Source organism: Nyctibius grandis, chromosome 9, assembly GCF_013368605.1.
Source record: "Nyctibius grandis isolate bNycGra1 chromosome 9, bNycGra1.pri, whole genome shotgun sequence".
Taxonomy (NCBI): domain Eukaryota; kingdom Metazoa; phylum Chordata; class Aves; order Nyctibiiformes; family Nyctibiidae; genus Nyctibius; species Nyctibius grandis.
This window is the reverse complement of record NC_090666.1, coordinates 26,953,221-26,980,787: the sequence shown is the minus strand read 5'-3', so window position 1 is coordinate 26,980,787 and position 27,567 is coordinate 26,953,221. Positions and strand designations below refer to the sequence as shown.

The 27,567-nt window shown below is 38.1% G+C and overlaps 1 protein-coding gene across 1 annotated transcript in view; it reads left to right on the top strand.

Annotated features, from left to right (window-relative positions):
• Positions 1 to 25,490, top strand: part of BARD1 (BRCA1 associated RING domain 1) — a 45,631-nt gene extending 20,141 nt beyond the window's left edge. The window contains exons 5-11 of the mRNA XM_068408128.1: positions 3,680 to 3,760; positions 4,465 to 4,637; positions 11,944 to 12,052; positions 13,592 to 13,727; positions 14,766 to 14,858; positions 24,362 to 24,459; positions 25,161 to 25,490. Coding sequence (XP_068264229.1) covers positions 3,680 to 3,760; positions 4,465 to 4,637; positions 11,944 to 12,052; positions 13,592 to 13,727; positions 14,766 to 14,858; positions 24,362 to 24,459; positions 25,161 to 25,490 — 1,020 coding nt within the window. The remainder of the gene's footprint in view (positions 1 to 3,679; positions 3,761 to 4,464; positions 4,638 to 11,943; positions 12,053 to 13,591; positions 13,728 to 14,765; positions 14,859 to 24,361; positions 24,460 to 25,160) is intronic.
• Positions 25,491 to 27,567: the final 2,077 nt, after the last annotated feature.

The following is a 27,567-nucleotide window of genomic DNA, read 5'->3' as shown; positions in this document are numbered from 1 at the left end:
TTAACATTGTGACACAATTGACTTGGAAAAAAAAAAAAAAGAAAAATTTTGTCTAAGCCAAGTGAGGATGGTTTTCTGGGCTTATGCCATCTGTGTCTGCAGGAACTAAATTCTCATGGGGAGAGAAGTGTTTGTCAAGCTGTGTAAATACCCTTCTCTGTGTAAGCTAATGCTGTCTTTTAGATCTGCCAACAGATGGCCCCAATGCCTTTCTTGCTTCTCGGGTTGTCAGAGCTCACTTAAGCTGTAGCAGAGGAAGAGCAAACCCATTGCGTTATCGTGTTGTCACTATACATAAGCTTTGTTATGAGCTTAAAATGTCCTTTGCTTTGTTTCTTCCAAATGGATAATTTTACATTCTGCAGTAGTTTCTGCCTCTTCAGAAGCTGGTTGTAATCCTTCATTGATAATGAGATTTAAAAATAAACACTTGCCTGTGAATTGTTAATGCTAGCATTTTTCTACCTGATACTAGTCCTGTTCTCTACTTCTGAACAAGTATCTCCAATTATGTTTCCACTATGCTGTTGCTACGGACTGCTAAGACAAGCTGTGAGGGCCCTTCCTCGTATCATCTGGTAGGGTTATGACTCCATCTTTCGGACTGGTGATTTTATGCTGGCATTGCTAGATCAAGTAAACTCAAGGGGCTAAATGTACAAAGTCTATTTCAATACTAGTCAAAGCACAACTTTATGAAGCATGTTTGCATTAGTAATCTCAAAGCAATAAGTGGGTATAGGTGTAGTCTCTTCTGCTTTCTTGTGGAGGAAAGACACATGGTATATAGATATTTGTGGCTAGGACTTGCCCCTCCCAAGTGCTTAGCATTTCTTGTTTAGACTTGAGCAATAGGTTTATTAACTGTTAAATGTGAAGAATTCCATCAACTCTGATAGAACTGCTCGATGTGTTAACTGCACTTTTTAAACTTTTGGATGGCTCTCAGATGATGGTGGTCCTCTTTGCAGGAGGGACCCTAACACATGTCTGCTAAGGATCTGGTTCTTGAAATTTTGTCTTCCTCTTTTTTACTAAATATTCACAATAAAGTAACTGACTGAAGAGCCTTTGAGGGGACAAAAGGCATGTTCTCCTAGCTATGAACAATTTTGTTAACATAACTTTTGTAATCCTGATTGACAGCACCCATCCAGTCATTGCACAGTACGGCTGGCATGACAGCTTCCCCTCCATTTCTGTCACTCATTGCTAGGTGCTGGTTGCAGGGAGCAGGTTCTGCTTACAGCTGAGGTGATGACAATATCTTTCTTCTGTAAAGAGCAAAACACCAATTTTCTAATTTTAATTTAGACCTGGATTTCATTCGGTGGATGTTGTCAGTACTGGTGTCCACACCGGCAGCATTTCCTTTGACAAAACTGCTGTAATGTTTTACAAATCAATGTTCACGTAACTGTACTGAAAAGCTGTGATACTACCTAATGCCCACACAAATTATTAGCTATGCTTGCTGCTCTAAAGGAGTACTCTTGAAATGTCAAAGCCTTACTGTACATGTTTGCAAACTTAACTTTAAATGATAAGCTCAGATCTCAGTCATTATAGATAATTGTATCTTCTCTCTGTAGAAAAAGATCTAGCGCTGAGCACTGTCTTAGCTGCCTCTCAATAACTCTTCAGATGTCATGCCTGTCTATTACCTTGCACCTATAAAGTATTCTAACAGCAGCGTATTCTTTAATTGCGTTGAAAGGTAACATTTTACTGGGACATCTAGGTTGTGAATATAATACATGAGATTTATCTCTGATGTGTTAATTTGCTTCACTGTTGTAAAGCCAGTGATTCTCAGCATTTTCTTGGTGAATTTTGAGTTTCCAGTTGTTGCTTGCTGGATTTGTTTCTGCTGAGCCGAGTCTGTCTTAATATTTTCTCTAACTAAAGAGTAAAGATTAAAGCTATTTTGTTTTTCCAAAGTGTTCCTTGATAACAAAAAAATGGAATTAAGTTTATTTTTGTTGTATTTAAATCTTAATTTAATATTCTCTCACTTTTTCTAAGGTACACTGTGGTGTAAGCGTTAGGAATTCCTTGACTTGCCACTACTTAAGGGCATGGAACTTTCTGTGTATCACAGATTAAACTTCTCTTTCCGCCCTCCAGGTCCTAATATTTTATATATTGCAAGCTTGGCCAAGGGCAAGAGCTAGATACCAGTTTGTATATTAGTCTCTTCATTGGGGATCACGATACCCTGGTCTAGGGAAAGTGTTAGTGATCATCTTGAAATGCTTGGTTGGTGTGGACCTAAAAAAAAAACCAAAACAAAACACCCAACTCAAAAAACACCCCAAAACCTAAAATAAAAAGAATGGGGGCATTGGTGGCAAGCCATGCAGAAACTTGAGGCCTACTATGCTAGCCTTTGAGAAGCTTGCATTGTTTTGGGTAGTTTTGGTCTTTAGATGACACTTGACAATCTCCTCCTTCCCTGTTACTCCATCAGCTGAGAAATGGTGTGTAACTGCTCCTAATCTGTAATACTGCAGGTAAATCATTGCTTTGGCCTGAGAGGTGGTACCTGATGCTGAGAGGTGTGGGACAGCCTGGCTCCATTAGCTGTGTACCTGCAGCTGTGGAGGGTTCCTGGCATTGCAGGAACAATTTTGGAACAGAATTTATAGCGCCTTTTCGAGTAGGGCAGGCCTTTGCAATTGCTGCTCTGTAGTAACAAACGCCAGAAGCAGGAGTGGGCTGACAGGGCACAAAGTGAGTTTAAAGTACCAACATGCTGGAGTGTGGTGAAAGGAGAAGGGGGTCTGAGTTTGGTTTTGGTCTCTTTGGATTACCTCTCCTGTCTGCTTTTAAGACCTGCACTGCAGAGATTTCCTTGTCTCAGCTTCTGCAGGAGGCTTCTCCTTGTGTATATATAGCTGCATCTGTGTATGCTCCAATCTTACCAACTTTCTCATACCTGCCTCAAAACCTCTGATTCACAAATTCTGCCCAGTTGTTTTCTTTGCCTTGTTTCTACTCAGTCTCCTTCCTCTTCCCATAATCTCTGCATCAGTTTCCACCCTTTTCCACATCCATTTCCTTGTTCATAGTAAAAACCGAATATAGCATTCTTCCAAAAAGCAAATGAAAACTATTTTGCTAGAATAACTGTCAGAGAAAGTGTCAGCGAGATTCAACATGAGTAGTAATTGCAGTGTTAAATAAAACTCTTCCCCTTTTCCTTTTGACTTGTGGGAAAGCAATTTATAGAAGCTTGTCAGGCTTATTAATCGATTTCACCTCTGAATGTTTCTAGCCAGTTATTTAGATTAGTTTGAAAAAAAATCCAGTCTGAAGGACAAGAAAATTCTGAATAAATGTTCCTGATTTTAATCCTTTCAGTTGACTGTAGTGGACAAATTGCAATCGGCACAAACTTGTCCATTTTTTCTGAGTTAAGTCTGTTATGTGTGTTGTTTTTACTGAAAAATGTGTATTTGTGTAAAAAGTGTAAGTGCTTCTAAATGAACAGTAATGATAAACCATGGTCTCCAAACCAGTTGAGTTTTTGTTATCCTGACAATATCTAAATGGAAGACTTGTATCATTATATTTTTATTGCAGCTAAAATTATAATTCTGCATCTCTTAAATTTTTGTTGTCTTCTTTGGGTATCTTCTTCATTACTTTTTAATAACTATGTTTTTTTCCTGTGTAGGGTGACTTAGCAGCTGTTGAACAGCTGCTGAAAAATGGAGCAGATCCCAATGTCAAAGATAATGCTGGCTGGACACCACTGGTAAGTGTTCAAGGCTTTTTTTCTGTCTACTAATCAGATTTCATTTCATCACTCCTTTCCTCTGCCATATTTTAGTTCCCTTTACGTGCATGTAGGTGACAAAAAATTATGCAAAGTGAAGAAGTGATGATAAACAAGTTTAAAAGAATTTATTAGGATCTACTGACCTGCCTAAATCCAACTCTTCTTTGGGGCAGGGCATGCCAAGAAATCTATCAGCCTGCATTTGGCAAACGCAGAAAATATAACTGTGGTAACTAGAAAATGATCAGTTGCAGACAATGTGTATATTTTATGGGTTCTTAATATCCTCAGTGTTTTTTACTGTTTTGGAAATATATCAAGTAGTTGAATGAAAAAATTGCTCACTTGAATTACAGAAAATAAACAAAAGGTTATTTTCAACCATGACTAATTCATTTCCTGAAGAATACTCTTGACAGGTCTGTAATCTGAGAGGCTTTGTTCCCTGTAGTCTAATTTGCACACAACTGGCCTTTGTTCAGTTCTTCTCTGTGTTTTTTATTAGTGCCAGGTTCCAAGGTTAATTCATATCAGGAATGTAATGCTGTATCCCTGCATCGTCTTCCCCAGCCATCTACTGAGAGGTGTTTGAAAATGTATGTGTTAACTGGTGTGACAGAAGTCCTTCCTCTGAATTCTGTTTCACTTGAGTTTCCTCTCTTATGGATTTACCCAACTAGCACGAGGCGTGTAATCATGGGCACAGAGAAGTGGTGGAGCTGTTGCTACAATACAAGGCATTAGTGAATACTACGGGGTATCAGAACGACTCGCCGCTTCATGATGCTGCCAAGAATGGGCATGTGAGCATTGTTGAGCTGCTGCTTTTGCATGGTGCCTCCCGTGATGCGGTGTAAGTAGACGTGGAACGTTATTTTAACTGTGGCATTAGCTACAGCTGTAACTTCCAGGGAGTATGTTAAGTAAATATGAAGCAAAGCTAGCAATAAATGTGGTTTATTTGAAGTGAGGGGGCAGGTGTTAAACATATGCTTTGCTATACTTAATATCCTCCTTACCCAGGTAGGTGTTTCCTTTCCACTTTGCTTTGTCCTAAGCATTTCTGAGGATGTCTGAGCCATAGATAGCTGGAGTATTGGAGACTGTACTAGGAAAATAACAAAATATGCTTACCCTATTCTTGACACTTTCCTGTTGGCATCTTGTTATAGCTACTGTCAGATCTGAAATGCTGAGCTAGATGAGTTTTGAACTGCTACAGCTGTTTTTTGTCTCTTTACTTTACTACACTATTCGCTAGCAGAAGGTGTGTTGGTCCAGTCTGTTCTACCTTCACAAATGATACAGACACAAGCTAAGATGTGGGGAGTGTGTTTTATTTTTTCCCATTCTGCATCAAAGCACTAATCCTTGGTACACTTTTAATTAAAAAAAAAAAAAAAGCTTAGAAATGTTTTCAGTTGAATCTTCTACACAGTTATGCCTCCTGAAGATTTTGGCATTTGTGTATAGGAAGTGCTAAAGAATCCATTAGTCTCTGAATAACCCTGCAAGCTATTAGTATTTCAGACACTAAATGTGGTTTTAGGTGTTGTAGTATTGCTGTTGTGCCAGGGGCCATGTGTATAAAATTTGAGTCAAATGCATGTTGTCAATAGGTATGTGTATATAGTGATGCGATAGGATGAAGTCTTGCATGACATGGATTTCCTTGCCAGCTGCATGAAGAAGCATAAACAAGTTCAGCTTAATCACTTCAACTCTCAATATTCGCTCTTGAAGCTCACAGAATTAAGGTACTCTGTGGAAAAGCATAGGGTTTTCAAAAACACTCCTAATCTTGAATATACTGGAGTTTAAAAAAAACCAAACAAACCACCCCAAAACAAACCCACAAAACTTTAGCATGGAAAAGTAAAACGAGGATCAATTGTTCATCTTCACTTTGTTCTTGAACAACAAAGATCAGCACTTTACCCCTTGAAAAGCTGACAGCTTCAGAAACTAATTTTCAAGCCACTTGAATATCGGGAACTGGTTGTGTGACACTTATCACTTGTCTGTCTGGTATTTGAAAGCGTAGCACAGCCAACAGCTTTGATGCAAGGTTTTGACAGGATTTATGCACTGCTAGTTTTGTACAGCCGAGATGTCAAATGCCAACAGTGAGTCGACTCTTCTGGTCTGTTATTAGCCTTTGTCTCTGCCACATGTGTTCACGCAAACTGAGATGAAGCTGAACCTCTTTCAGCTCACTCTACATGAGCAAACATGCCTTTCTATTGAAACAGAAGCTTTTTAGCCTTGGAAGGAGAGATTATGTAAACCTTAAACTCTGTCTTAGCTTTTCACTGAATACAGGTAATGTTTAGTTGTATATTAAAACAATGTGACATGGGATATGTAGCAACTCTGCAACTAGCTCCCTCTTGCAGTACCTCTAAGTATCAAAAATGGATTCTAACCCACTTCTAAGTGTGCACTGTTCTTCCAGGGTACCTGGAATCTTTAGTGTGTGTTGTTAATAAATAGATATACTTTTTCTTTTAACTGAAAATATTTTTGGAAACAAATTTAGTCACCTTTAATCTTTGTTTCCTTTGTCTGGCAAAAGGAACCACAGATGCTTTGGCAAAAAATCCAGTCCTGTACGCCCCCCCTGGAAAAACTGAGGCTTCCAAATTTTCTGTAGGCTCTCTGTCTCTGGCTGAAATGCTACTGTGCATGTTACTATTGCATTGATGATGGAAAGGGGTGGTGGGTTTTTTTTTTCCCCTATTTTTACAGAGAGCATTAGAGATACAGAGAAGGGGATGTACAAGCAAAGTGTTCAGGCTTGAATAGTAAGACTTTAGTGACCTCTTCCAAACACTACCAAGAAACAAAAGAATTATGAACAGTATGTCTGAGACTTCTGAGAATGTCTTGTGTGCCCTGCTAGCTTCCAGCAGTGAATCGTGCCATGATCTTTCTCTGGATCATGACTTTGCAAATATTACAGGGTTTTTTCCTGCCACTGCCTCTGGTAGTTGTAGTCCTAATTAAACAGTGGTTGGATTTGTCTAGGTAAATGGATTTGAACCTTCTTTAACGTAAAGGTTTAAATAGTTTTTTCTCGTGGATGCAGTTACCCTTATACTGAAGTCACATCTGACAAAAAGGTTGCTTTTCTTCAGTGACTTTTTTCCTAGATCCCTGAGACCTGCAGACCACAGTTTTAAAAACAGGAGGTGGGAACAGGGTGATTGCTTAAGATGGTGCAATTATAGTTCTTTTCAGTTTATGACTAGTTATAAATAGCCTCTTTGTAATTATACTCTAGGATCTTTAAAATAGAAATTGGGCAGTGATGAGGAGTACTTGCATCTCTTCTCAAAGATTTATTTCCTTTAGGAATATACCCGAGGAATGCCTAAACTTTAGAGGTATGCAGTGTGTGAGCAAAGACTATACCAAACCAATTTTGCCAAACTGATAAATTTGTCTCATTTTAGTTTGCGCTTTTTTTTTTTTTTGGTATATGAAATTCTTTCTAGCTCTCTTGTGGGCTTTTCAGGCTCTCAGTGAACTCACTTCCAGCCCAGGAAAGGACCTTCTTTATCCTAGCATATTAAAGTAATTCCTCATTGCCTCACGGGGATGGGGAGGAAAGTTTGATTAGTTCACTGTGGTTACTTAAAGTCTTTTCCTTTAGCTAAGCTAAGTAAAATGTGAACATGATAAATGTATTCAAATGTTACTTGGAACACTATGAAATATATAGCATGAAACGTCACAAAAGTGACTGATGTCTTGTTGCTGTTTTGACTGTAGAATTAACTCACTTTTGCGTCTTAATGTTCCTGTGTGTTGGAGAGTCAATCTACTGGAATAAAAACAGAGCTTGTGTTGAATAGCCTGCTTAGAGCAGTAGTTTTGAAATTTAGTATGTTACTCCATTGTGCAAGATGAAATGCTTCAAAGATGCGCAATATTTACTGACTCCAGGCCCAAAGGCAGGGAAAATCCACTGGTGTAGAGGGATGCAAGACATATATCTGGGAGCAAATACAGCTGCTTTCTAAGGGACCTCAATTCATGAGGCGCACAGATACCAGCATAACCCTGGTCATCAGAGAGCTGCGGCTTCACAGTTTTCCGATTTAGATTGTCAGGTTCACAGACCCATCAAGTACATCTCTTTCCAAGTGTCTTTCAGGCTAGTTTTTTCTTCTTGCATGTTAATACATTATGAAGTAACTATGTAGTATGAAGCAGCTACGTATCTTTTGGACAAGCAAATACAGATGAGAACTACCTCTTTTGCCAGAAAGCAATCCTGGGACTTCACTATTCCTTGGCAAATTTTTTTTTTTTTTAATCTGTAAGATTTAATAGTTGTGGCACTTCATTTACCACTCAAAGTTTTCACTGACTGGGAAAGATACGAACTACAAATGAAAAATATTATATGGACCAGTGGACCTATTAATTGTCCCTCTGGTCTAGTTAATTTTTTTAAGTTAATCTCCTACACATAGCTAATTTATATTTTTATAGCTTTTTTCATGTGCTCACTCTCTTGAATTCTGTCTTTTTTCCTTGCTTCACAGCAAGCCAAGTGATTTGAAAAATTAGATCTGTGCATTTGCAATTTCACAGTATTTCCTAAATGCTTTCACTCAAATGGGCTATCTTGCCAGTTCTTCATGCACAATAAGTTTAGCATTAGTAAAAAATGTTGTGTTGCCCTGTTTTTTTAGGTATTAGCTGTCTTTGGGTAGTTGTGAGTCTGATTCTGAACAAGCCTGTGGGAATGCTTAGGGATAGACCGTGGTCCCAAATTATGAATGGCATAGGGGCAAAAACTATTATAACCTGCAGTTAATTCCAGGAGGCATTAGACCCATGACACTGACATAATTTTATCTGCTTTTTCTAAGTCAAGATAGTGCAGGGCTTCACTGTCTAAGTGCAAGACAGTATGCTTAACTTCCTGCTGACAGCAGGTTAATTAAAACACTAGCCCTGTTTGGATATCCAAGACTGTCTTTCTGGCTACACAGATTAAATTTTCTTCCTTCTGTCAGGTTCAGAAAAGATTTCTGCTTACCATATTCTCAAAATACAGGTGCTGACTGGAGAGCCCCTAACTGGTCAGATTTCCACATGGGAATTAGTGGTTACAGGACTGTGCTGGGACCTGGTTGCGGGACTTCCATTCAATACTGAACTCTTTTGTGGGGCTGGGGTAAAACTTGGTTTATGCTCAGCTGTGGAACAACAAATAAATTCAGGTATCAAAATGGAGCAGATTAAAACTCCTGATTACAAAGTATTATATAGTCATTGTTTGCTTGTATCAGAAGCTGTGCAAGTTTGGGGCTTCTAAAGAATTGACAAAGGTGTCTCCCTGTTTATCTTCTCTCCTCTGGTTGCTTATTTCCTGAAAGTTTAATGAAACATTTAGAAGGTGGCTGTAAAGTTTCTTTTTGAGTATAGCAGTAATAACCTCTATTGTCTTCATACTTAAGACTTCGCAGTGTTGCACCATAAACTGAATCCCAGTTCTAAAGCTTTTCATAAGAAGTTCTTTGATCTGTCAGTCCTTAAGATATCATCTATTATGAACAAGGTGGATGATTTCTCTTGTTCAGCGTGGCTGAATAAAGACAGATTTGAGCACACACTTTTGCCAAAAGCTTCTGTTTCCAGTTCCTGTGCCTTACTGGTGTTCTTATGGCTGCATAGATCTGGTCCTTGATTCTGATCGTAGGGATAAAAATAATATACATTCCTAATATATTAAGAGCAATTCCTCAAATAACTGCACTGATAATTGTACCAGCCCAACACAGACTGGGCAAGGTCTCTTTCTGATCATGATTATTTGCTTTTTGGATGGTTAGTGGGTGCCTAACTAAAAAGAACAAGTCTGGTTTTCATCCTTTTTCTTTGAAAAGGATAGGTAAATTAAAACAATGCCATACTTGAAATCTGTTGTCTGGATGTGTTCCTTGTCTTAGTTGTTATTTTGTAAACCTTCTTTTCTCCTCATGCAGATACTTTTTCTCACTTTTCTTAAGCTCAACAAGCTGCTTTGTTGCAAATATTCAGCACTCTTAAACCCATCCTTTGGGCTGGTGTTCCTTTTTTTCAGACCTGAACTCCCAAGTTTGTCACATGTTACTTTAACCTTGCCAACTTAACGTCCTATGAATAGCCATTAATTCTTCAATGCTGCATAATGATGGGATAGCATTTTGCAACACACTGGTAAGAAGCGACTGAAATGATCTTAAAAATGGAGGAAAAAAAAATTTAAGTGAACACATTAGGGGGTAGCTGGAGCTCTTATTTGTACAGCTTCATTGGCAAAAAATGTTCTGTATTTAACTATGGTGGCCTATATATTTATCTATGGTAAACATTCATGAGGTTTTTTCTAACAGTCAAGGATCTTAATGTGACTTGCCGGGGGAGACACTCCCAAACCTCTGTTACTGACAAGCAGTGATTTCCTCCCCCTGCTTAGCTCACAGGAAAAGGTCAGCCATCTAGTCAAAAGGTGATTTTAGTCTATGTGCTAATAGATTTTTTTTTTTTTTCCCCTCTCCTCTCTGGATGCATTGTTCAAAGGAACTGCCCTGCAGCAGTTTGAGTCGAATATGGCCCTTATTTAAAGAAAGGGCAAGAGCTACCCTGATGATGCATGACAAAGCAGGAACAGCATGACAATATTTAATGGGCTGCAACTCTCAGGACTGGGCTGAGATTTAACCAATTATCTTTTAGTCTGCAGAATTTGTATTATGCTAGCTCTTTGCTCATTAGTAACACAGAAGAGCTTGGGTTTAGTCATGTTGTAAAACTAGCAATTGTAAAATACCATCCCAGAACCTTCTGTGTGGGATTTTTGTGGATTGTTGTTTTCCCAAGAGGCTATGTTAGTGAGCACTGCTCAGTCAGGAGCATAGAAAGGTGCTAAGGTCAGATGCATCTTTCAGCTTTGCACTGGCCAAAGCCCTCCCAGTTAAGTCAGAATGAAGACTTAATGATTTGAGCCTCTCTTTGGGCTGGATTGGGTTATGGCCTTATGTGGAATTCCCTATAAAGTTTCCTAGATTCCTACTGTGGACAGGAGTGTGTGGCTAACTAAGAGACAGCGCTGTGAAGATGCAGTGGTTTTTTGACCTCTTTAAATGTTGTACTGTTTGATGACTAAGCTTGCTGGATTTCAGATACTGAGTCAAGGCTTTGTTCTTGGTGACAAGCTTCCCCTTCATAACGAGCTCATTATACCTTTTGAGAGACAGAGCTACATGAGGTGGGGAGAAGAGGATCAGCTGGAATAGCCCTTATTCTCACAAAGGGCGAAGCAAGCCGAATATTTTCAGAGTATTGCCAGAGGATCATGTTTGTTAATGACAATTATACCTGTTCCATGGTTTCAAGCTTTCCTCCGCTCACTACTGTCCTGCAGCTGCAAAGTTGTGTGAAGAAGAGACAGAAGCCATGGCTGTGCTTGATGTTGTGTTTATAACAAATCATATCTGAGTAATGCTAAAAGAATGGGGGAGGAAATGGGTCTTGAAGCATATCTAATAACTATGAGGTGCCACATAGGATGAATAGTGCTCAACAAAATTGGCAAACCAACTAAAATCTGAATGAAGTGAGTGTAATGTGTTCTGTGGAACAGCACACTGAGGGAAAATGAGATGCATACTCAAATTTTGGAAGTGTGAGGGAGCCACTGTTCCCAAGTAGGAAGCAGATAGCTTTTCCCATAAAAGCAAAACCACATCAAGCTCCAGTGTTTAACACAGAATGTAGAATCTTCTGACATCTTTTATGGCAAATGGGTGAGCCAAAAATACATTTCTTGGTTATACGATCACAATGAAAAATTAAATCTGAAATTTCTGGGTCTTGTGAATGATATCAAAGTGCATCTTGAAACAGTTTAACAAGGACTGTGGTTTATTTAACTGAACATACTGCTCTGAACATCCCTTACTCCTCAGCTGAATGCAGCAGCTTGTAATTCAGTATCCATCTGTCTTGGATTCAATTCTTACTTGAAGCTTTGTGTTTTTTAGCTGAAATTACATATTAATAAGAAAGTGGGAGGGAAAGCTACCCAGCTAATGTGCCCAGTTACTTAAGAATCAAGTCACATTTTATTTACTTAAACCCATCTGTGCTTGTTTTGCCAGTAATATATTTGGTCTGCGGCCTGTGGACTATGCGGAAAGTGAAAAGATGAAGTCTGTGCTAATGTTACCAGTGAAAAATGAATCACTTTCACTTACCCAACCCTCTGAGGTAAGTGTGTGTGGTTTTTAGTTTTGTTTAGCTTCTAAAAAAAAAAAAAAAATTCATCCTACAAGTATTAAAGGCTTGGACCTAAGTACAGTACATCATCTGCCTTTACAGGGAAATTTAAAATAAGCTGGGAAACTAAGCTGAACAGTATTTCTAGAATGTGTGTGGGACACTTACAAACTATGATATTCTGTGTTATAGTTTTATCTGGGAAAACAAAGGATGTTTCATGTAATGTGGCTTTATTATAGGAGAATGAATGCTGTTATTCTTGAAGTATCGTTGATTGAACTTTGCTATTGCTGTTGTTTTTCTGCATATTTAAATTTGTTCTACTTATCAAACTGGCTGAAAGTGGCCGCAGTCTTTGCTCCAGGTGCTATTTATGTGCCTTTGAAAGGCTGTTCGAGTATTGTCCTTTGCCTGACAATGAAGATATCAGCTCAGCAGCTGAAAACAGCTTTTGGAAGATTGTTTTGTGGTTTTTGTTTTTCCTCTCTTTTTGCCAAAGATTTCTCAGGACTTGTGCCCAAAATCAGGTTGTTCAGACTTAACAAGTTATTGCATTTTATGAAATGCTTTGTGCTTTTTAATGAACGATGATTAAACTGACCTGGCTGATACAAGGCAGCCCTAGTCTACTCCAGGGTATACAGCCTGTTATGATCCTTCCTCATTGAGGTAATAAGATACCCATTGGCCAAAAGTAAACTGTTGCAGCTAAATTGAGAAGGATATGACTGTTCCTCCCACGTGTAGCAAATGTAAAATGCAGCTCTTCTGTTACAAACAAAACACTCAGTATTTGCATTTGCTTTGGGATGAGTGTGTGCCAATGGATGGTTACCAGCTCATATGAATGGCTTGATCCAAAGCCTGAGGCTTTAGGGTAACTGGGTCTCAAAGGTACGTCTGTACTGTGGATCTGGGAGTACTTAGGAAGACCCGTGAGCTGAAGTATCACATCCTTGTCAGTATAAAACTTGAGCAAGCAGCTCCTCTTACTTTGCATTAGTAGTATCCGCATAAAAAAACTTAAGCATTCATTACTTACAGGGCAATGTGTTAGAGACTTTTTAGTAAAAGGAAATGCAGATGTTAATTATATAGATTACTCAACATATTGGTAGTATATCTGTTGCAAATACTTCACTAAAAGTTGGAGGCTTTCCTACTTCATTGCGAAATTCTTTTGTACTTCAACACTGCAGTCAGTAAGGCTGTTTACACAGTGTTCGACCAACTATTTGTGTGCACACCACTGTCTTTAAAAAAAAAAAAAAAGCAAGGAAAAAAACCTGATGCACAAGCTGTTTTGGTACCTTGCATAAGCTAAATGAAGTTCCTCTAATGTCAAGCTGCTTTTTCTCTAGAGCTGGTTTGTTATATAGAGACTTATTTATGGACCCTGTCAACTAAGCTTGCCATGAATTGTTTTTCAAAATGCTTATTCTTATTAAACAAAGCTGTCAGACAAGTTAGTTGCTTTCTTTATGTTCCCAAACATTCAGCTTATTGTAGGATTTTCTGTTCATGTAGTCACTGAGCCCCAGCCAGCCAAGAGATGGACCTCTTGGTATACTGGGCAGCAATCTTAGTCCAGAGCAACAGAAATTGCTGAACAAACTAGCAACAGTTCTGAAGGCTCGAAGGTGTACTGAATTTAACAGCAGAGGTATGTAGTTGTTGAAATGTCTCTGTCCAAATATAAATAACTACAGTTCTGCGCTTTATCCTTTAAGATACTAGGTGCAACAGGTTTTTTTTATTGTTCCTAATGAGTGCAGTTTCTGAAATCCCTGAATTATGCTGTAGTAGAATGATGGTGTGTTGTTGCATGTAAATGCATATAAAGCCTGCCTGGTTATTGAGGCAGGAGACTTCTAGGGGAGCCACAGTTTGACAGGATATTGTCTGTTATTTAAAATTCCTAAATCCTCCTCAAAGACCTCTTCTCTTTACACCTCTTTTACCAACTTCAAGGTATCTGCTCATATGAGACATCCTGTAAGGTTTTTATCTTCCAGAAGTGAGTCTTAGGCAGATAGTGCCTTTAGAAAGAGCATGTCAATGACTAAAAGTTTACAGATTTCTTCTCAGGTGCTACCTTCCTTCAAATTTTCTTCTTAATAAAGATAATGGAGCCAAATTATGGGGCTTGGGGTTTGTTTTGGTTTGGTTTTTTTTTCGTTCCCTTTGCAGGGTGGGGGAGCATTGTCTTAATCCCTTCTGTTAGTTTTTCTTTGGAGTGCTGCTTCTCCTGCTTGTGAAAGAAAGGCTAAGTTAATTTTCTCCTACCATCTTTCACACCCTGATTACTACTCCAGAATTGTGAGTTGAGTTCTGTTAACTTTGTGTTAAAGCAGTGAGATTCCATAATAAGATTCCTGTCAGAGTTAAATATAACTTTAAAAGGACTGAAAAAAAAAGACTGTCCTATAAGCTGGAGCCTGCTTTGAAGATTTAAGTGTTAGCTTAGAACTAGAAAAATGTGAATCTTTTTTTCACAGCAAGTATTTGTTGAAACCCACAGAATTTCTAATGGTGCTTCTACTTACTATTATCTTAATCTCAAAAATCACATACTTGTGCTGGAAAGAGTGGTAGATAAATTATTATAGGCTGTTTATTCTTTAAATGGTGATTCATTGCTTTTCAGCCAAGTTCTGATTTGTATGTGCTTTTAGTTCTACTAATGTAATCTTTCTCCTAGTAACTCATCTTGTTATCCCTGATGTTCCAATGCCAAGTACTGTCAAATGTATGATGGCTGTTCTGACTGGATGTTGGGTCCTCAAGTTTGAATGTAAGTATTAAATATATGGGATTCTTTGGATTTTTAACCAGAAATTGTAGATGGGATTCCAGAGAAAATTTTCTTATTTCAACAACTGCCCTAATATTGATACTAGCTTAACATAAAGTGTGAGGGTGTTTTTTTTTTTTTTTTTAATATCCTGAATGACAAGAAATTTAATTAAATACAACTACTTCTTCCTTGGCAAATGTGTGCATTTCATTATTAGATGTATTGGGTAGGTCATAGCCGAAGTATCAGTGAGGAGTGAATTTGTTCATTGCTACATTGAGTGATTTGGAAGACTATGGAAAATATCCTGGGAGAGGAGGAAGGAATGTGTTAAATTCTTGGATTTCTTATAAGCAGCTTCCATTGAAATTGATAGGAAACTTTTGCTTGCTTGGCGTATGTGATTAAGGCCTGTAGGAAGGTAAGATGTTGCCTATTTACATATAAGCTGAGATCTGTTGAAAGTTATAAGTTCTAACCAAAGTTATGCTGTCAGCTGATCATAACCCCTGTTTGTACTTCTTATTAAAAGTTCTCTATTTGTTGAAAACTCGCCAGGCTCTATGCAATCACAGGCTCAGGCAGGTCAACTGTATACGTAAATTTTGATACCTGTTTCTGTACATGCGAGCCCTGCAGACTGGAATGCTCTTCCATTAAAATAGTAACCTCCAAGATGACTTGCATAGTGTCCCCTTAGCATGCAAGTAGTTGTTTTGATGTCATCGTTCATACACTCTGTAATTAGTTTTTATACGGTGCGTGATTTGCCGTACAACTGTTCTGTGGACTTACACCCCAAATTCTGGTTTTTATTTATTCTTTCTAATGTATTTCTTAGTATCTGCTTTCACAGTAGTTATAAAAGCCGCCTTCTTCCCGTTGACCTTTATGGCTAAGTCCTTTTAGCTAATAAGTACACTACAAATGAGTTAATCATCCATGGAAAACTCACAGAAAGAATTTCATTCCAGTTTTCTACTGTGTGACTCAACATCAGAATATAAGAATTCTTTAATGGTTTAAATTTTCCAGTCGCTAATGTTTACGAAGGCACTGCTTAAAGCTTCAAAAGCTGTATACTAGTTTTTTAAATAAAGCACATCATCAGATTCTTTGAACATTGGACTCTCTTTTCAGAGTGTTCATTTGGCTTCCAGATAGTCAGTGGATTTGTTCCATGCTTTTTTTTAAAGGGTCTGTTGAATTTGTGTCCCCTCAGAAATGTTTTCTGCACCACCTACAGTGCCTTCTGTTTGTGGCCTTATAAGTGTTTGCAAAAGGAAAACATTGTGTTGTCTTTGTACTGTGATTCTTACAAATAGGAGTAACTTCTTGTTGAATATGTAACATGGAGAAATACTGTTTATGTGTAAGCAAGCAGATGGATTGAATAACCTCCAGCCACTTTGCTGATAAGCAGAAGGGAGATGGTTTCCTGTTTGGAGGTGGGGATGCAGCAGGAAACTCAGAAGGCCTAGAAGCAATGTTTGGGTTGTGTAATTGGAAGGGGTGTGTTTGGGTGCTCTGGAACAATAATCCTGTTTAGGTAAGACTGAATAATCTGTTTCAGCGGTGAATCGCTTTGCAGGTTCTTGGCTTCACTCACTTCAGGAGGTCTGCATACCTTCTATCATACGTGCTAGGGTGGTTTCCCTTTATTTCGTTTTATCTTCTTGCTAATCAGATGCTTGGAAAACTTCAGCTGAGTGGTAGGGAGAGTTAATTAGTGAGACCTGAGTTTAAATCTTTGTGGAAGAACTTCTATATTTAGAAGTGACTGGACGAGAGAAAAAAAAAAAAAGTAGTGTGGGGGTTATTTAGGGAATATTTTCATATTTTTTGTTTGCAGCTGAGTTTTATTTTATGTTGTTAGTACTGATTAGTACAATCCTGACTGCTAATGCTCTCAGCTTAGTAAGCAACATACTACTTAAAAGCGAGTGATTCTCCTCCCTAGTGGGAAATGTTAGTAATAACTCATGGGGTCTGATGCAGCTAAGTGCCTATAATTAACAGCACCACTCCATCTGTTCGCACCAGTCTGTTATTAGTCTTCTTCAGAGTCATTACAAGCTAAAGATTGTGATAACAAATAATGGGACTCCTGCTGATGGAACATTGGTCTAGAAAAAGAGATCTTTGATTTTCTTTTCCATAATTTGTCTCCATTTATTGTGGCTTTTTGACTTCTATTTAGACGAGTTTCCTTAAATGTAATGCAAATAAACTTCCAAAAGTGTGTGCATATTCTGGCTTACTTCTGTCAAAGCCACTACAAATAAATTGAAGGAATTGCTTGTAGTTCAGTGTTCTAAACAGTTCACTTAAAGTACATTCATGTTTAAAAACTTCACTGAAATATATGAAAAAACAAAGCTTAATGCAGCACTTAATGAAATGCTGACTATGCATAAGTGAGTATTTGATTTTTTTTTTTTTTACTACAAGGTAAGCTGCATTTGACTGATATTTCTGAAGTTACATTTATAGCCTACCCATAATTATACCACTTTTTAAAAAAACATCGCATACTTGCAAAAAACAGTTTCATTTAAGAGTGTATTTCTTATGTTAACTCTTCTGTTATAGCAGGCTTTCAAGCTGTGTTTCTCTAATAAAATGCTATTTCCTTCTCTTGTCTAATTCTACGGTGCTTCTGTTTATGTGTGTCTATACACATAGATATAGCATTCATTAGTATCAGTAGAGAGGTAATGCGGAATTTTCCAGCAGAGTTTGAGCTAAATTTGAGGCCACTTAAGTATTAGAGAGCCAAGATTTAAATATGTATCTTCAGTTTTAGGGTTTCCTTTTGTCTTCAGGTAGAAAATGAGGATGAAAGGATGTCACCACTGAGAAATATTAGATCTTCACAGAAGAAAAACTTCACCTTACCAGTTGCAGTTCCGTATTTTCCATATAGAATACACTGTCAGCAATATATACACTTGCAAAGCAGCATAGAATTCAATTGAGACACTGTCACTGTGCTCCTTGCCCTTGGCCATATCTTTCGTTGGTTTCATTATTTTATTGCCCTCATTATTTCTGGGATGGTAATAGGGCACAAAGTAGCATATCATTATTCTTCTGCAAGTAGACTGAGACAAAGATTCAAATATCACTATTTCCTCTGTGCTTTTTGTAGAGCATAGAATAGTGTAATTAAAACCAGCAGAAGCCTTTAATAGCTTTTTCAGCTTTTTTTTTCTTAAACTGATTGTCATCTGTTAAAGCAGGGAATGAAAAATGATCTCAGTAACAATATGCATTGAAACAAGCTTGTGTCAGTCTTTGCAGCAAAGTATCTGGCAGAATTCTAAGCATCTGATTGCTTATTCCTTCATTTGTTTTGTCTACCTGGAGCAGCAGCAAGGATTCAGCTCTGATCGTTTAAAAGAATGCAAAAAAACCCTGCTTTTCCTGTAAGGCCTCAGAACAACTGGGAGTTGACTGGAAGAGCTAGGGGATTGCATGACTGACATTTCAAGGCAAAAACATCTTTCTGAATTTTCTTGCCTGTCCTTGTTTAGGCTATTAGACGAGGGAAGTGCAAAGCTGTTTGAGCTGACTGCTTCTTAGGCTGGACTGTCTCTCTTCCACGCATAAACATCTCTTAGATGACAGGCTGATACTCAGCAAAGCCTTCTCTCCTTAAAACAGCTCAAAACTTGATTACTGGAGTTTCATGCTTGTTTTGCAGTTGGAGACTTACTTCAACTACCTCCTCCTGTAAAAGGACTCACAGCTCTGCGGGAGGTGGTAGAAATATCTAACGTGCATAGGCATCTTCTAGTTGTATTGGGTGTACAGCTGGGGGGAATGTTTCACATCAACAGGGTCTGAGCATCTGCACGCCCAGAGTGTCTGCACCTTTTGGAAGGGAGGAGTGAAATAGTTTTACTTCAAAGTCAGCACAAATTTAGGCTGTGAAGCTGCTGGGGTTTGCAGAGGAGAAGATGGCAGCAAGAATGTCTTAAATGTGGTGTTTGCCTTTGCAGAGCTAGGAAGTGGGCTGGTTTGAAATAAGGTCTAGAAGAAAAGGAAAGCATGTTTCCACTGCTCCCTCTGTTCTGTGTCATCCAGGTACTCAGTTTTTCATATTATGGAGTCGTTTTGCTCTAATTCACTTTGGTTTGAAGGAAACATTGCATTAAAGAAGCCCACTGTAAGGAAAAGGATGGGAAATACTACCTCATTCATTTAAAAGTGTGTGACGAGATCCAGAGGATGAGCACTCCAGCCTGACCTCTGTGCCTTCAGAATGGCTACCTCCAGTCACTTCAGTCAGTCTAGAAAACAGTGTGGCAAATTGTGGTTTCTTAAAGAAGACAGGACACTTGGGGGTTTAAGTGAAGTAATAATTTTCATATTACATGCTTCTAGCTCCTGGGAATTGATGTTTAAGGACTTCATAAGCATCTGCTCCATCATATTTAATAAATTTGTTAACTACCATTCTGAAGCAGATTCATTTTAGTCTCCGCAGCATCTTGTGGCATCTCCATGTGTTGGAAAAATGGACTGCTCTTGTTTCAACAAATGAGATCTCTGCCTCACTCTGTGAAAATCTAAAGTTGCTTTATAAACATATGAGACAGTATAAAAATTATTTTCTGTGCTGTAGCAGAGACCAGTAATGCTGTTGGTGAAAGCAAATTGAAGCTAGCCATGCCAAATTCCCCTAAGGCTTTCTCTCAGTCCAGATTTTTTCCTTTTCTAGGAAAATAATCTCACCAAACTTTACTCAGTTTGCATCTAAGTCTTAAAACCCGGTGCAGGGGGGGAGGAACTTTCAGTTGCAATCTATACTAGATCTTGGATGTGTAGTATTTTATCTTCTTTGTTGCTATTGTGTGTTTGTAAATTACTTTCAGCTGTTCTGTGAGATTTTGGGGACTAACCCCTGCTCTTTGCTTTATTAATGCAAGTCCAACAAAACTCCATTAAGGCTAATTGAATTACTGAGAGCTACCCCTGGGTATCTGTGGGTGATTACAACTTGTTCTGGGCAACCAGTTCTTTTAGTACTTCATCCTGTTTAAATTGTTTTTGCTGATGCAGTTAATTTCATTATAAATCAGTACAACTTACACGAATAAGGATTATAGGGCTCTGATCTTAAATTTTGCAAATAATGTCTTTATTTCCAGTACTAGTAGCTGCAGTTGTATCAAAGGTCAATTAACGATACTGTTAGAGTGGGCACCCTTTTAACCTGCTTGCTGCTTATATTCTGGAAGGTGAGAAGGTAGGGACAGCTGGTCAGTGAAGTAATAAGGATCAGTGTAAGTAGTGATGCTTTACTGATCTTTCTAATGAGGGGAAAAAAAAATGAGCAGTATTCTTGCCAAATGTGGTGGCATCAAGCTAAAATGCGGTTGTATTAAGCTAAAACCTTTTTCTGCATTATTTTCTAGGCACTTTAATACAGGCTTGGTTTTTGCTAGAATTTGGTGCAAATGATCTTGTTTATATCTACAAATTGCAAGTGTGAAATCAGCTATTTGAGAGGCTTTTAAACTTCTAATGTTCTGTATTTCTAGGGAAGAACCTTGCATGACCCCTCTGCACATGTGATCTTGCCCCAGTATGGTCTTCTCTCAGGCCAGCTTTATTAATGAGTGCTTGCACACTTGAACTGGGCGTTGCAAAACAGCTCCGGTCCATGTGAAATGGAAAAATGCCACTTGCATTGGTACAAGTTTTACCCTTTTGTGGGTAATTGATCCAACTACTGTGATTAAACTAGAGGGCCATTAAAGCGTAGTTGCAATAATCACCCTCTTCTCTTTAGGGAAGAGAACATATTAAATTAATAAACCTGATCAACCTCAAACCTAGAAGGTCCACAGCTCTTATTGGCAATAGTATCAAGGAATAAATCAAGATTGGCTGAGATCCTGAGTAAGCTGAATGGTCTTACTCTTTTTTATAACAGAACAGACTAGAGTTTTAGTCAGGCTTGCCTGTAAAGAATGCACAGACTGCGAATGTGGGAAGGAGAACAAAGTAGTCCTGATCTATACCCCCTCCTAAAATTACAGGTGTCCTCTCAAAAATGTTTACTTTCCCCTCCATTTTCAGAGAGCTGCTCATCCTTCTGAGATTCAGTCCTATTCTGAAATTTTTTTTGCATAAGTACTTAAGATGTCCATCTCAATTTCAGAAGGGAGGTGGCATAGTATTGGTGGTGTCCTGATCACTTTTTAATTAGGATAATAGCAATTCTTTTTTTTCTGTCCATTCATTTGACCAGTGTCTTGGCATCAAGTTCTCAGTGGTGGCTTTTCAGTACAGTGCTGAACAAATGAGAGTCTGTAATCTCAGGAGTTCTGGGAATCAATTTAATGTGGCTTCTGTTTGAAGTCAAAGGGCACTATAGCTCTGACTTAAATAGGAGTGCGGTAAGGTCAACAGAGCTTCTGGAAATGTCCCTGTAAAAGTAGCGGAGTGATATGCCTTTGAGTACACTGTGGAATTTTATTTCCTTTTATATGTCCTCTTAATCAGGATGACCCTCAGTTGGATGGTGAGACTATTAAAAGGGTACTGTCATGTTATCCAGCCACTTATACACGTTAGGAGCTTTAAAATTAATAATGCCTAGTCAAGAAAAAGACCTGGGCTTTACTGAGTGAACTGAGCTTAGCACTCAGTTGTCAAATGGTCCTTTCCAACCAAAACGATTCTGTGATTCTGTGAAAGTTTGCATTTAAAGGACATACTGGTCTCTATCACTTAAATTATTTTAGCTTCGTTTTTCTAGTTAGGAAGCCTTCCTCCATGGATAGATGTCCTTTGACTGTTCATCTTAGAGTTGTAAGCACCTTCCTCAATCATCAGTTGCTGACTGCATTAGCTTTCTGAATATATAGCTAGACCGTGATTCTGATGACACATGACATGCCATTTGCCTTTTATATCCTTGTGCCTAAGGCTCTCCTTTTGCTGTTACCCTGTCTGTGTTGCCTTGTCTCTTTGCAAGTGATACTCTTACTACAGATTAGTTGTGCTGTTGATGGTAAGATTGCCATGAAGTATGTTGAAGCCTGAAGCTCCACCTCTTCTGAGCCTGAGGATTCCAATGACTTTATTTCCTCTCTTGCTACCTGCACGTAGACAAAGTGTTAGATGAGACTGCTTGAAATGTCCCTGAGCACAATGGTTCCAAAAAGCATTTGTTCTTATGTATCAAATATGACAAGATCCATGAGTCAGAGCAAGTTCTGCTTCTACATCTTGCATGAGAAACACCTGGGCACTGAAAACTTATGTTCAGGGCTTTTTATCCTGTCTGGAATACATAGCTGTTGTGCCACAAATCTGTTAAGACACAGATCTGTTCTGATTCTAGCTAATTAAGAAAAGTTAAAATTAATGAGAATGCTGATCATGCAGACACTGGCTAGAGAAATGGTCTGTTTGCGTATTTCCAGTTTTTCAGGAAAAGTGTTTAGCTTGTGGTTCTTATACAATGAAAACAGGGCACATGTAGATGAATCTCTCTTCTTGCTCCCATGGAGGATTGTCATTACGTGTGACGAGGAACTTTGAGGCATATGGATTCCTCAGAGGACTTGGCAGTCTAAAATGGACAGACATATGTATGCAAAACAGACATAACCTATTTTGCATTTTCTGCTAAAATAGACATCCCACTAACATTAGTCATTTTCATGACTTAATTTTTTTTTCAGGGAAGCAACAGTACAAAAAGACAATCAAAGTCTTTTGTATTCATTCAATCTTTTATTACTTTTGTATCAAATTTCCTTCACTTACTGATGCTGGCACTGGATGCTCAATTTGTGATGTACTCATTGTATAAAAACCTCAGCTCTGTGGTGAAAGTCCTTGAAATTGAGCTTTTGATGGTAGATTAAAATAAAACATGCTCTTAATGAATGGATGGTCTGTTCTTAAGACTAGATGAGACAGTTTTTCTTTTATTGTAAGTGGCAGCCATTAACATCTGTATTTTCTTGGAAGGAAAGAATAGCCGTGTAAGTTAGAGGCAAATTGACACAGGAAGTCTTGTTCAGTTGTGGTGATTTTAAAAAAATTATTGAAGTAACCTTTAGATTTATTTTTGTTATGAGTACTTTGAAAATAAGTTATCGATATTCATTGCTGTTATCAATAATGAATATGTAGGTTGCTTTTCTGGAAAATACATGACCAGGTTGCCCTTCTAGTTTTGTACAAGTTCATGTTAATTTTACTTGAAGGAATGAACAAGTGCAAATAATCAACCTGATACTTGTACATGCAGGGAGATAGATATTGTCATAGTATTCAGCCAGTTGTGGTTTTCTGTATAGGTTTGTCTTTTTTGATGTAAGTACGCTGGAGGACTTCTAGTAACTAAAATATGAATTCTATTTGCATTTTGTGAGTTTATATGAACTCCTGGTAAATTGCTAAGAGTTGGCTTTCAAGGTCTCTCTAGATTAGATATTCTTATCTGTTGGCTGCTGTGGTATCCAAGTACCTTTGTCAGGGATACTTCTCTTCCTAGTCCTGTGCTTTCTTCCTTTTTAGGATCAAACCCCCACATTTTACTTCTAATTTTGTTTTGTTGGGTTTTTTAATACCATGTGTTTCGTATTTGCACAGTAGAAATAAGTTGCCTGAGTAAGAAACGCTGTGCAAGGAGTGAGGTACTGCTTCAAAAGTTACAACCTTAACAACATTGTAAATCCTCATGGAACAGTTTTCAAAATCAGCTTTGCAAACTTTTTCTTGGGTAATTTTTATTAATGAGTGCAATGCATGTGCAGGGAAAATGTTCCATCCTTCAGTGAGTGACCACAGCAATTTCTCTTTCCAAAGGGAGGTCAGGTGGTACGTTTAACTGATGTTAGCAATACATTAGCATCAGCGCATTCTGGATTGGAAAAAATAACTAGCCTTAAACCAAGGTAAAACCACGTTGACTTTAAAAGACAATCTCATTATGCAGCAGTTGTAACAAAAATGAATGCCACTGTTAAACCCTAGCATAAATCTACGGTTTGTGCTGATCTCGGAGACCTTGAAATCCCATCTGATTTGTTATTTGAGGCCATAGCTGTTTGAAAACAGCTTTGTGCTTGCTTTGTAATTGCTCTTTATCAGGCAATTGCTTCCGTTTCATAACTGCGGAGCTGGTTCTATATGCTGGCTTTAAGCTTCCAAATGATCAGCAATTTGATGTTTGACATTAAGTGGTTGACCTTTAGTGGGTAAGAGGAAAAGCTAATAATTCCTAGTGTTTACAGCACTGATTTTAGTGTGATACTGCTTCTCTCCATCTAACTTGCATCTTCAACCACCGTTGTAAATTTTTTTTCAAGTTCAAAATCAAACTACTGAAGCACACAAGCTTTGCTATCTTTTGCATTGTGGGTAATACTTTTATTTTAGTGCAACTCTTTAGTCCCTAAAATGACATGCAAGCCTCTGTTAAAACATGGGATCTCTAATCTTTGCCTTCCTTATTGCGGTTTTTGTAGGGGTACGAGCCTGTCTGCAAACCACAGTACGAGAACAAGAAGAGAAGTATGAAATCCAAGGTGGCCCACAAAGAGGCCGGCTCAACAGAGAACAGCTGGTGAGTTTTATTGCTTGAGACAGATTATCTGAATGACCTTTGGTTCATGCATTTTTGCCCTTTGCCACGTGTGCCAGTGCAGTAGATGTAAAATTTTAATGTGGTCTTGTACCGAAATTTGATTATGTGCAAGGTGATCGAAAGAACTGCGAACACCCATAAAGCTGTCATTTTTCTCTATTAGTGGATATGTTGCTATAACCTTGTCAGAGGGAATGCTGTATTACATTTGTGGAAGAAGCTATATGGGACAGGAAGTGATGCTGCGTTGGCCTTCTCTGTTCAGCTTTAGAACCTAGTTGAAATTATCTGAAAGTTGGAAGAAAAATGTTTTTCTTACTCTTTGTTTCCATGTAGGGCCACTTTTATATTTAACTGGGTTAATTTCTGGTTACTTTCTGGATTACACTGGAGAAGTTCATTAAATGTATTGTAACAGTAGCTGTAAATATTCCTAGCTCATAGTTAAACCTTGTTGTGCTGGAAAATATCTAAACAAGCAAGAATTTACCATGTAAGCAAGCTTTTCTTGATTGCATACTGAGGACCTTACATGTCAAGTTACTGTTCTAGCTTCCAGTGTTGGTTATTTTAAATTGTATTTTTTGGTAGGCACTGATTGTTCCTTTTCACTTTTTTCCTGTGTGCTCAGTTGTGAAGTCCTATATTTATACTTTTTTTTTTTTTCTTCTTCCACTTAGCTGCCTAAGTTGTTTGATGGATGCTACTTCTATTTTTTGGGATCTTTCAGGCGTCACCAGAAGAGTGATCTTGTGGAGCTGGTCAAAGCAGCAGGAGGACAAATTCTGGTTAGGCAGCCAAAACCAGACAGCGATGTGACGCAGACGATCAACACAGTGGCTTACCATGCAGAATCTACTTCTGACCAGCGATTTTGCACTCAGTATGTAATCTATGATGTGTCTTCTAAATTCAAGCCGGAGAAAATTCGTCAGGGCAAAGTCTGGATGGCCCCCTCCAGCTGGCTTCTAGACTGTGTGATGTCATTCCAGCTCCTGCCTGTAAAATGAATATCAATGTCTCATGAGCAAGGTTTTTAAAATGTGTTGAATCCTGAGCAGTTGGAACATTCTGGTGAACGCTGGTCTGAAGCTATGATTTCTGTTTTGCACTTAGGAATACAGGAGAGCTTTGACCATGTAAATGAGTTGCTAAGACCACTGATATGCTGGAATAAATAAATGAATTTACAATGGAGGAGACAGATAAATATACTGCATTGAAAAATATGCCTTGGGTTATTTAGTTTGCTTTACTTTTGCATCTAACTTAAGTGTAATAATCACTGGCATTTTGTAACTAACATTTGGCAAAATGAAACCTTTTGCATTCTTGATTTAAACCAGCCCTTCTTAGGTGAATCAGCATGGCTCTGTTTCTTTTCTGCTTAATATCCATTCACAAGTATCTACTGTTTGTGTCAAGATTTCCCAGCCAGGCCAGAATTTGTATTTTTTTTAAAGAAAGGACTCTATGCATTTGAACATAGTCACTTGCCTATATAGACATCTCTTCTGTCAGATGATGTGTGATGTTTCTTATAACTTCTTAAAATTGCATTTTGCAGGAGATTCTTGGCATGGGATAAGCCTTGTAGAAATAAGAGTAGAGCTAATGGCCTGAATTCATTTGAAAGCAGACAATTTTGAAAACACTATCTTCAAAAATCTTGGTCTAAAATTCCCTATTTGTAGCAAGAGTAATGCTTTATTCACTTCTGTCCTCTTTCACGCTTGTAAATGGGTAACTTGAATTCAGCTGTATTTTCTGAAGGTTTCTAAGTGTCAGGATCCTTATTAAATTATTAAAATTAAAAAAAATTCTGTAAGTATGGATGGTTGCTATCATGGTTATTTTAATGAAAAAAATTTAATGATCGCAAAAGAATTATGCCTCACTTTGCACAATTGTACTTAAACTTAGCTGGCTACATTGGAGCAATATTTGATTCTTTCATATTTCTTACAATAAATTTTTAATTTGTTTCTCATAATTGATCATAAGTTATTGTCAGAATCTTACTTCCTCACTCTGTGCTCTTATGTAATGTCTTGCATCTTGTATGTTGCCTTAGTTTGTGAATTCGTAATTTAAAAATGGTGTCTCATAATAATATACAATGGGAATGATGGCTGTGGGATAAAACAAAGGGTTTTTTGTTTGCTTTTGTATTGCTTGTAATAATAAAACTTCTGGTGCCAGGAAGTTTGGAGTATCTTATTGCATGAGTTTAGCTGCTCAATATAGTCCATATGCATCTCAACAGGTAAATGGAAATGTAAGTACTTTTCTGTGAACTTGATACAGCTGTGAAGATAGTGTATCCACCTGCAAGAGCATCTCTTCTATGTAAGAGTTGTTTTCTGTACCCATTGCCATTGGAGAACCTATGCCAATTTTCAATATGCTCTTAGAACTTCAGGTATAACAGGTATGGTTTTCAACAGCATCTACTAGACTTCAGTAGCTGGAGCATCTTGATCTATCCCTTAAGCTAGACTGAATCATTGCTCTTCACTAAATGCAGTTCTCAAGTACATGCACGTCTGTGAGTGAGCAAAAATGCAAAGCTCATTAATAAACGGAACAACCCATGGAATGAATGCGTTCTGGGTTTTTGTGCAGATAAACACTGGCAGCAAATAGGGTACTGAGTCAATACTGTGTGGACTTGGTCGTTTATTTTAACAATTGTAGCAGTTTTAACTTGGCATTTCCTAGCACATCAGTATACCTAATGCGATATGCTTTGCAAAAGTAGCAGTGAATCTCGGCAAAATTCTTAGGAGTGGAGCTTTTCTGCTGTGTACCAGGAAGAAGTTTGGCCCCTTGGTAATCACGTTCTATGTCCTAAAGTAGAGGCAGCAGATTTACAGATTTTAAGAGCCATTGTTCCTTGGCAGCTGAAAAGAAACTGTTAGAAAATTGCCATCAATTTATTTTTTATTTTTTTCTTAAGCCACACTATGAACTCTTCCTAAGGTCTTGTTCCTTTGAATCAAGTTGTGTTTTCAAGCAGAGTTACGATCAAATCGCATTAAGAATCCCTCCATGTCATACTGAGGAGCGATCCTTACCCTTCTCATT